This window comes from Atta colombica, unplaced genomic scaffold, assembly GCF_001594045.1.
Source record: "Atta colombica isolate Treedump-2 unplaced genomic scaffold, Acol1.0 scaffold103, whole genome shotgun sequence".
In the NCBI taxonomy this organism is placed as follows: domain Eukaryota; kingdom Metazoa; phylum Arthropoda; class Insecta; order Hymenoptera; family Formicidae; genus Atta; species Atta colombica.
Genome location: NW_017259188.1, coordinates 148,146 through 159,772, shown reverse-complemented (window position 1 = coordinate 159,772; position 11,627 = coordinate 148,146). Strand labels below are relative to the sequence as shown.

The 11,627-nt window shown below is 33.9% G+C and overlaps 1 protein-coding gene across 1 annotated transcript in view; it reads left to right on the top strand.

The window, feature by feature from the left end:
* Positions 1-9,428, top strand: part of LOC108688165 (agrin) — a 59,013-nt gene extending 49,585 nt beyond the window's left edge. The window contains exons 2-9 of the mRNA XM_018194315.1: positions 2,411-2,527; positions 3,120-3,429; positions 3,767-3,910; positions 4,349-4,513; positions 5,221-5,385; positions 5,535-5,657; positions 6,276-6,452; positions 7,783-9,428. Of these exons, the coding sequence (XP_018049804.1) occupies positions 2,411-2,527; positions 3,120-3,429; positions 3,767-3,910; positions 4,349-4,513; positions 5,221-5,385; positions 5,535-5,657; positions 6,276-6,452; positions 7,783-8,014 (1,433 nt within the window). The 3' untranslated portion in view covers positions 8,015-9,428. The remainder of the gene's footprint in view (positions 1-2,410; positions 2,528-3,119; positions 3,430-3,766; positions 3,911-4,348; positions 4,514-5,220; positions 5,386-5,534; positions 5,658-6,275; positions 6,453-7,782) is intronic.
* Positions 9,429-11,627: the final 2,199 nt, after the last annotated feature.

The following is an 11,627-nucleotide window of genomic DNA, read 5'->3' as shown; positions in this document are numbered from 1 at the left end:
TCTCTCTCTCTCTCTCTCTCTCTCTCTCTCTCTCTCTCTCTCTCTCTCTCTCTCTCTATTCCTCCCCCTAATCTTCTCACCATGTCTCTCACTATGCGACCTTAAATATTACCTCTATACGGCCTACGTATTTTTGTTCATATAGAATACTCCACTAATGATTTAATATATCGTTTCACACTCTCGCGTATTATAATATTGCGAAAGAGATGATGTGTACACCCAGTCATCAGAAATAACAATGGAATTGACATTGATTCAATCTCGAAATCATCATATTGATGTCGAACCGATAATGATTCCATTATCGTTTCTGACTGGGACGGTAGCCTTTATTTCTCAATAAAAAAAAAAAAATAGCAATGCCGCACGGAAATATATTCGGCTTTCGTTATTTCAACGTTTTTTAGGCATCTTAATTAGTTACTAAGATAAAAATAGTCATTTTTTTTTAATGCAAAAAGAATATAATAATATTATATTTGTATTTTCTGTATAGCGAAAAAGATATACCATAATAACATTATTAAAGATACCAAGATAACAAAAATTAAAGTTTTTTTGCATTTTAAAGATAGTTATTTCTTATCCAAATTTATCCTATACAACTTCAGTTTTGCTTTTGTGACGTGTAAGTAACATAAAGTTTCATAATCAAAAAACGACATGTAGCAAGATCGTTATGAAATAAATTTTACACGTGTTCGCCCGCGATAAATTTCTTCCACTCTCGAGATTGTCTAAAAAAAATTTAGAAATGCGTGCATATATCTTAGGTACGTCAGGTGATGCATTTCATGAGCTTCACGTCGTAATCAGATGCGATTGTATCAGGCTGATTTTATCCGATATATCGCGTATTAAACGTTCTCTCTCCCTCTCCCTCCGCAAGCATGCTTCCGCATTCAATTATTTAATGGACTTCCTATGTTCAATAGATAGCAGTAAGATATTTGAGTGATCGTTTCGTTAGAATGTGAGGATCCCTTAATGAGAGTATGATTGTGTGTATTCCGTATTATAGTTAAACCATGATTCAGGTTGATTCTGTCTATGACAGTCGGAATCTCGGAAAAGTCGGAATTTCGGAAAAGTATATGACCAATAAGAATTTTTTAATAATACATTCGAATAAAGGCTAAATGAGAATTTTTTAAGTTTAATATATCGTATAAACTAATAATTCTGATTAGTCGTATGATTTTTCCGAGAATCTATTTTCCGATCATGTTATGGGAAAGCACCCTCATTTCCTCCATTTAAACAGGTATTTATTTTTTGCTAATTCTGCTTCTTTCCTGTGTCGACTAATGATGGGAATTTGGCCCCGCGCAACACAAAAAATTAGCCCCTCCACTTTTGCTTCATAAATTACCGTCACTCTATACTAGCCGAATACAGCAATTGGTAGAACAAAAGTGGAGCTTTGTTGCGCGGGGCCAAATTCCCACTGGTGCCGACTATGTTATATATGCTTAAACATTATGATTATTAAGATTACTAAATATATTAATATTAATCATTATGATTATTAAATACAATTATGTCGTTACAATAATAGATAACACGTGAGATATATAATAGTACAAGATTAGGTTAGATTAGGTTATATTATTATGTGTCATCATCATGATGACACATAACAAAAGCAAAGTATTTAACAGTAAATGTTATACTTTTTTCTCTTTTTTCTTCTTTTTTAATCAGAATATCGTTGATGCTTAAACTTTGTTTTTTTACAAACCGTACACAAACATACTCGTTAAAATATGGTCTATTAAGTAAGCAGGAAAGCATACAATTTAGTGAAATAGCGTACATTCCATGATCGTTCCATGATGACGATGAGATGCTATTAAGATACAATTTCATAATCTTTGATTACGATTTAATTAATATTACTACAACCGTGCTTTAAGTATAAATCGTTGTACATGTATTCTCCTTATTAATATCGGCATAATTTCTTTTATGTTGCAATCAAATATTTCTTCTTATTTAGTAATATTTTGGTTCTCATCCATCTTTATTTTTAGAATAGCTGCTTCCCCTATTAGCACAAAACTTGCAGCAATATTTGTGTTGTTGGGGTCTCTTTACATCGTTTCCCATTTTTAATTCCATATATTTTCGTCGCACGTTGTAAATGCAAAATTTTTACTCACTATCCGTATGCTTCTTCTTTTTATTCTATTTATTATTAAGATCTAGTTATAGATTACATTAAGAGAGAGTTATAGATTACATTAAGTTATAGATTACATTAATAGATTACATCTAGCTTCGTAAACAGTACTATTGCTGATGCCTCATCTTTTGAGGTTTTTTTTTATTTTAAATTACACTGCCCTTGTGTTGACAAATTTATACTATCTTGTACGTCAATAAAGTTTTTATTTTTTTCACGCAGATTACGTGTCCAGTGCATGTCCCAGGATATGTCCACCGAGTGGCGAACCCGTTTGCAGTAGCGACGGTGTCATATACGCGTCGCAGTGTGAAATGCGGAAGAAGATGTGCGGAAAGGGTAAGGCGTGCTTTTAATTATAATAGTTATTAGTTATTATAGTAACACACGCGCTCCGGTTCGCTCGCCGCGAGATTACAGTTTTTCTTTTCCCTCTCCGAAACGCTATTCGCTCGGTATATAGTACTCTGTATGATTTCGTTATCCCGTTTTGTATATTAACTGACCGTAAGAATAAGCGCGTAAGCCTATTAGTAGCGGTTTATCGAGAAATATAACCACGGCAGACGCGCACTTCAATTACAATTGCGGAAATAATGCGACCTTCTTCGCCGATCTTCATGCGATATTATCGTGCTTCACGTAAATGAGATAAAGAGATTCCTATTCGTATTCTTTTTCTCGCGATAACAGCTTATGGTAACGAGGATCCGTTCATTTGTATAATAGATGGCCGTGATAAATTATACGTAGCTGCAAAACGAATCGCGATTTCCTGGAGCATTGAAACGAACTATTTACGCGCCAGAGTAAATTATTTGTTCGTAGACGAAGAGGTCATGTGTATATACACGAAGATCTTTCTTTCGCTTAATGACCGCGCAAAATTTATGTACGTATCTCATTATTTCGCTGTCATACGCTTATTTAGGCATTACTGTGGCCACGGAGAAGACGGCTTGCCTGAGGTCATCCGGTAGCAAATGCGAGCATCGTTGTCCGGGCGATCAAGATCCGGTATGCGGCACCGATGGGCGTACCTACTTGAACAAGTGTATGCTCAGGGTAGAGATTTGCCGAGTCGGAATCGAGCTATCTCATCTTGGGCCCTGCAATAATATTTCGGCTCACAGGGAGAACTGTCCAGTCTCGTGCGATTACGCGCCGCTCGACGGACCGGTTTGCGGAAGCGATGGAAACGTTTACAAGTCTACGTGTCAGATGAAGCTGCTCACTTGCGGGTACGTTGAAGATTGACCTCAATTATGAACGACAGAGTTACATGGATCGGAAATTTTTAAATCTACGAAAATTATGCTTAGTCTTTCGTATTTGTCTAAAGTTCAGAATTATTTATTCTTCACGCAATAAAGTCAGATCTCTATTCATGATTATTTATGGCTACACCTCATCTATTATATCTTCTATTTTTTGCATGGAAAAAAATTTCTTTATAAAAACTGTAATTCACTACAGACTACTGTTGCAGTCGTTTTGTAAAACATAAAAGAATCTATTCTTAAATTTAACATAAAACTAGTCTGGCCGCAAAACGATTTTAATTTTTCCGGTTCGCAGCCAAGGCGTCGTGCGTACAAATAAGAAGCACTGTCAGACCACAAGACATTGTCGTGAATCGTGCTGGCGTGGTGCCAAGCCTGCCTGTGGTAGCGACGGTATTTTGTACTCGAACACCTGCAAAATGCGGGCGAAAAATTGCGGGTAAGCGGCAAATCCTCAACGAATTCAACATATATGACTGGGACCATGCAGAATCTTTTAAAAAAATTCTCATAAGCCCCATCCATTTTCCTTTGCTTCTTTCGTCTCAATGTTGCTCCCTATATGCACTTAATTATTCATGAATCATTCTCCTAAGCTTTTCATTATAATCCTTTGCCTAATTTTAAAAATATTCGAGCTAACTCAGCTCCTTCGCCTCTTTTCACCGAGATTGTATAAATATTAGATTTGTTAGAAACGCGAAGCAATTTGTGCGGCCTAACATTTCTCAATATTTGAATTTTCATTTGGATAATTAATTGATGAGTTTTAATTTAATTTTTTTTTAGCAATTTAATTACGTCATGTAAACTTCATTGCGGTTTTATTCGATACAAAGATTTTATTAAGTCCAATAATATTTATTGTGTCTTTCAGCAAGCACGTCTTTGAAGTGCCGATGTCGTTCTGCGTATCTCGAGAACGGACATCCGGAAGCAACGCGTGTCCCTTAGATTGCAAAGATGAGCCAGAAGTATCGGTTTGCGGATCGGATGGAAATATATACAGGAACGAGTGCGAGATGCAAATGCTAAACTGCGGGTGCGTATATATTTGTATTCATTTACTATATCGCTCCCTAATTGACTTCAAAAGTGACACAATCCAAAAAATTAATAACGAATTAAATTAAACGCACTAACATGCAGTGCATATTTAATATGCACTGGTGCATATTAAAGCCGTTATATACTTAAATCTAAGTATACAAATAAATACAAATATTTTGAATCATATTTTACTTAACAGCACTATAAAATCTATTAATGATTTCATAATTTAACTCGTTTTCATATTAAATATACATTTTTACGATAATTAGTGTACGACGGCTTTAATATTCACCAGTGCGCACTGAGTGCATTCAATCAAATTCGCTATAAATTTTTCAGAAAAGAGGACAAATTTTCAATTGTCATTTTTGTTTCATAATTCTTAAAATTATTCTTTAAAAAATTACTCTTTTTGAATTGTAAATTTTAATGATTTTTTTTTAACAATTCTTTTGAATTGTAATAATTTTGACTTTTTAAAAATTACTTTTTTGTTGTCATGATTTATTACGAAGTTAAAGTACACTTTTGAAATAAGGAAGGAATATATGAATTATAAATATATTTAAGTGTTATTAAATTGATGCAGTAAAAAACAAATAATCGAACTTGTCACATTCAAAAAATTCAATTTACTATTTTCTTGTTATATGACTATACTGGTCGGCATGTCTTTAGCCAAATGTTAATCAACAGGCATGCAAGAAGAAAAGTAACGGTAGTAGACTTTGAAAAGTGTCGATCCCGGCTAATGAAATGCATGAAGCAACAGCAGAGATGCGGAAGCGAAGTAGATCCGGTTTGCGGTAGTGACGCAAATACCTATCCAAATCAGTGCCATTTGAACGTAGCGATTTGCTTGTAAGTTTACATTTATGAAAATAGAAAAATATTGGTAAATTTACTTTCCTCCCGTCGGATGTGGCAACTATTGTGAATTCTAGAAATCACAATCATCAACAAGACAAATTAATTTTCCGATTTAATACATTTTATTTAATACGTTTTAGAAAGGGCATTCAATCAGCTCATGTTGGCGAGTGCACGACCTTGAAAGAGATCGAACACTGCCCTGAAGACTGTGCTGAAGTACCCGAGGAACCAGTTTGTGGAAGCGACGGCAACGTTTATCGGTGATTAAGAGAGTTATTCGGATTCCAGAACGTTCGCTGCCGAAGATTTTAAAAACGCGTGTATCTCAAATGGTCATTCGACCAAAAGTCTCGGGCTGTTTTCAAAACTTCTTCTGTTATGATAATCGGTTCTGATCGTGAATCGAGCAAGAAAAATTGATATCAATTGAAATTTCCGAATTTGCCAATTTGAGATTTGAAATTTCGAGATTCATATAAATGTACATCCATACGCATTTGTTCTAGCACTGTTGAAATCCACGATAAGTACAATGATAAACTTCTACGGATTTAATCGAAATATTTAAATTCTAACATTTTTTTTCGAGATTAAGAACAAGTCGAATTGAACATGTTATACAGCGGTAACAATTAAAGCTTAAGCTTACTCTACAATTGCGTAAGTTGTAAGTGATTCTTCAATAGTTGTAAGAATTGACCAATCACAGTCGAATATTCTTCTTGTATTCGGCAATGATTGATGAATTTTTACAGCTACCACGTATAACTATGCATGTGTAGAATAAGCTTTAATCAGATTTTAAATAGTAGCTGCGAATTATTCTTTCAGAAAACGAGGTTTATGGTTACGTCATGTGTGCACTTGTATGCATTTAGATCTCTGTGCTACCTACAACGTGAGACTTGCGGCCAGAGGGTAGTTCAAGTTCCGGCGCAACACTGTCGCACTACTGCTCTTTGCAACCAGATTTGCAGCGGGGAGCGTCAGTTTGTTTGCGGTTCCGATAACAAGCTTTATCGAAACGAATGCGAGATGAAAAGAGACAATTGCGGGTAAGCCACGAAACGTTATTGAAATATAACGCTTTTGTTCGAAAAGTACACGATTAGTGAGTGTTTTTAATAAATTAATCTTGAACTAATTCTCAAAGGAATTTCAAGAAGTGTATAATTGCATAGTAAAATTGATTCTTATAGATCTTTTTCTTTTCTTTATAGCTTTTATTAAATAGTATGTAATAGCAATAAATTAAATCATCGCTAATTGTGATGATAAAAATAGTAATATAAATAATTATAGTAATATATATAGTAATATAATTATAGTAATATAAATAAAAATAATATCTTGCTAAAGATATTCAAAGCTATTATTTTGTTCCACAAAATATTAAGATATATTAAAATGCCTCTTGTTAATTATGGATGAGTTGTGAAATGAAATAAATGCTTTAAATTAATTTCAATTATTTAAAGAAAATTTATTTGATTAAGTTTTCTACAATCAAGAAAAGTAATTAAATTACTTTAGAATAATTTAATCATGTTCCTTTAATGTCAAGATATAACTTTCGTTATGATTTAATATAAAAGAATTATCATAGAATAATTTTATTACCTTGCTGGAAAAAAGGCTAATTATTCAAATTCAATTATTCAGAAGTATACGTATTCTAGAGAGCGGTGAGTTTCGTGCCGCGCATATAATTTTCATTGACCGCGATCGTGTTTCTTCCCGATATAATACTTTCCATAGATTTTCATTATGCCTGATCGCGCTATTGAAACATATTCGAAGAAGAGAAGATCATCTAAGAAACTGGACCTTGAGAAACGGTTAATCCGAACCAGCATCGCGTACATATCCGATGAAAGTCCGTGAATGATTCAGCGCCAGAGAGCCATTCCATTACATTTTCTTTATGAAAATAATAAACTACTTCTATCACGCATGCGCGCGCCGCATACTAACAAGATGTTTTTGAACCTGCTGTTCAAATATGTGAAAGGAAAGTCTTACTTCGGAAAGTTGAATCGAATACAATCGCGCGAAATTTCGAAAGTAGAAATTGTTGATACCTCCGTGCGACCCATTTTCTCAAAGGAGTAATTTTTTATTTTCGACAGCTTTCTAATGCGCCCAGTACTAATGCATACTCGATATATATATATATTTATGCCAAATATATTCTAATCTAATTCTAATGTTTAAAAAATGATAGATGCAAAAAAAATATTGTGCTAATAATAACATAAGATCGAAATCTTTGTTTCAAACTCCCTGAATGATGTAATTATTTCCCATATAAAATAGTACAATTCAGTTCTTTACATTAATAATATCATAGTATTTTAAACGAACAAAAAAAACCTTAATTTCCAGGAAACACGTATATGTGGTACCTATGAAGAGGTGTGTCCAAGGTTTCTTGTTTCGTGGCTGTCAGAAGATCTGCCCACCTTATTACGACCCGGTTTGCGGCACCGATGGCATGACGTACAGCAATGAGTGCTTCCTGGAGATTGAAAATTGCCGCAGCAGAAGTCTTGTCACGAAAAAATATCATGGAGTGTGCGGGCAGCCGACGGAGGAACCGAAAAATTATCTCTATTAAACTCGACTGAGCTGGCGTGGTGACACCAGAAAAAGAAAGAGAAAGAGAAAGAGAAAGAAAAGAGAGAAATTGATCGACAAGATAATTTGATTTGTACAATATCTCTCAGATTTGAGAAGTAACCATTATCGTACATTGATTTGTCACGAGTCTTGTAATATTTAAGTTTGCTCAGCTCATATTAATGACCAACTGCAAATTCGATGAATTCCATTCGAGTACGAGCATAACTTTCGTGACTCCTGACGGACAGGCGCGATGTGATAAAATATCATTCACATGAATTTCGGATATTTGATTGCCCCCTCGACGATCCGAAATGCGCTGAATTTTTATGGAAAAAAACGCGCTCGAAGGAAATGAGCATCTTGCCAGTCGCAGTCCGGATTGTTATCGTTACTGCTATTTCTACGACAATATAGTACTGCGATTGTCGATCCCTTTTCAGACAGCCGCGCGTTTGCAAATTCTAATTAACGTAGCGGAATTATGATTCGCAAACCATTATTATACATGACGAATAATATCATCTATAGATTATTTTAAGGAATTATCTTCCTTTTCTTTTTTTTTTTGTAATCGTGAAAGGATCGCCAGTCGCGTATCGATGTAGTCGTACGTTTTTCGTTTGACGGTATAGATTCATTATTATTTATTATAGCATTAATTTTGCAAACGATGCGATTCCATTTTTTTACAGATACGCCCGTTCTAATTATGGCTATTAATACGTCAACGCGACGTTGTCAGAGCGTATTCTTATTTTAGAATTTAATATTATGCTATTACATCTTTTTCTCGACATGTGATGTATGTTCATTTATTATTATAATTATTATCATTATAATCTTAATTTATTATCGAGTATGCAAGAATTCTTTTTTTATATCGACACTAACACTGTATACGCTTCCAATGTTAATAATAAATTATATAAATATATGAATATTTTAAAATATAAAAATTGCATAAGTTACACGCGTAATAATTAATTATATTAGAAACGACATTTTATTTATTTATATCAAGTTCACGATCCTGACAAAATGATCCTGATTTAATTTAGTCGAGTTCAATTTTTGACACAAATAGCACGAACTAACACTATTTTAATGTTCGAAAAAATATATTTATATTTATGGTTTATAAATTTTATTCCCAAGACATTTATAATAATTACATCTAAAACTATTTCAAATTTAACTATTTCAAATTTGATCTTATAAATCGCTTAGTGGGATTCGAACATGGGATCTGTGGATTATGAATCTTCTGCATTACCACGTCTTCAATTAATAAGTATATTATTTATTGTGTATTTTAATTATAATCAGGCAATCCAGCAAACGAAATTACATGGATACAATAAAAATATCATTTAACAGATATAATAAAATATAAGCAATTTACATAAGACGACATTGTCCCAGCAAACGAGAATGGATTGAAATAGATTAAAATGGATTCAGATTTTCAGAAATACGGATTCATGAATGTTAAAATGAATCTTTTTCAATTCTGCATGCATTTTTATTCATTTATAGGAATGGCATGGAGTATATCTCTATGCTTTTCAATCTAAAAATTCAATCTAATATTATAGTATTTTATGTTTGTGCATCATTAATACTGCTTAATTTAAAATTGTGAATAGGAAATGCTATTTTTCAATTCAGTTAAATCTAAAAATAATATCAGCCATTTCTGTGCATCGTGAATACTGCTCAATTCAAACTTCTGACTAGGAAATGTAATTTTTTAATCCAATTGAATAAAAAAAAGTTTTTATTTAAAAATGAACTATATCTATGCACAGAACATCGAAAGAATATTGCTCAAGGCTTGTATTCAGAACGCTTTTATCTCTGAAATTCTATAGTATGCGTTACGTAAATTATAACATGTTAGCGTGCTAACATCGTTGTAAGCGCGTTCTGAATAGGGGCCGAGATGCAATGTTGAAGTGTCAATGTTGTATTTATATTGATTCTTCTACATTGATTATTAATGTTGCTGCAATGTTGAAACGACATTGAATAAATTATCAAAATTTATTTTATTTTGTAAAAAATGAACAAAAAGAAAATATCATGTAAATAAAAAATTTAAATGATTTAAATTGATCTTTTAACAAAATTCAAAATTTAACCGATATATATTTATGCGAGAATCAGCCGCGAGTGTAAAATGCTTGCACGTATGGTTGTTTGTGTTCCGAACCGGTCCGATGCGCGATGTTGATTCATGATCTTTCTATAATATACACAATCACAATTGTACATCCTAATATTCAGTGTTTGTTATCGAAGTTGTTTCCGTACCATTGCAGAGGTTAAGTATTGTTGGATAGCGTATAAGATTGAGTGATCGCTTAGAAAAATAAGGAAATTAATTCCTAAATGAGGGGGAAGTTTTTTTTTCAATTATAATTATGTCGTGTGTGTTCCGAAATATGATAATTGAATGATTAATCAATAATACTTATTTTAATAACAAAATTGAATTAATTAATATGAGGAACATTTTTTATGTCTCACAGACATTGCAATTCAACGGACATTAGACGTCTCTTCAACACTGAATCTACATTTCGCAATGTTACTGTAATGTTCGCAATGTTGCAAATCAACATTTCGGAGATATTGATTCAATGTTAGTGTGCTATATGGGATAAATACTACTTAATTTATTTAAAATTATTAGGTGTACAACTTTGCTTCCGCCGTTTTTTCCGAAATTCGAAGCTTTATTGTAAAAAACTGGTTATACATTTATGATTCAAAGTATTGTCGCTGGCCACTACTTTCTCCCATCTTTCGGGTAGCGTACGAATCCCGCGTCGAAAAAACTGATCATCTTTTGAGGCTATCCACGAATCGATCCAATTTTTTACTTCTTCATAAGACCGGAAGTGCTGGTCAGCCAGGCCGTGTGCCATTGATCGAAACAAGTGATAGTCAGAGGGAGCAACGTCTGGAGAATACGGCGAGTGGGGACTTCCCATTTCAACGTTTCCAAATATGTCTTGACCATTTTCGCAACATGGGGTCGAGCATTGTCATGCTGCAAAATCACTTTATCGTATCTCTCGTTGTATTGCGGCCGTTTGTCTTTCAATGCTCGGCTCAAACGCATCAATTGCGTTCGATACCGATCGCCTGTGGATTGTTTCAGTCGGTTTTAACAGTTCATAATACACTACGCCGAGCTGGTCCCACCAAATACAGAGCATGACCTTGGACGTCAAAATCACCATTCTTGAAGCGTTGAAACCACTCACGACACGTTCTTTCACTAATAGCGGCCTCACCATAAGTATTTGAGAGCATTCGATGAGCCTCAACCGCAGATTTCTTCATATTGAAGCAAAAAATTAAAACCTCCCGCAAATGACGAGAATTTAACTCGTAAACTGACATTTTCAGTCGAGAATAACTTTATGGTGCAGACACAAATCGACTAATGTTTCTATGGGGCTATGTTGACAGATGCCCAAGTTTGACCCTTACGAAAAAGTGATCGTAAAGAGAGTCTCTAATTAGAGTTTCTGTTCCTCATGTCGCGACTCTCATTACATTAGGATTCCTAGGATAATCTAATTTCGCTTGGCTAA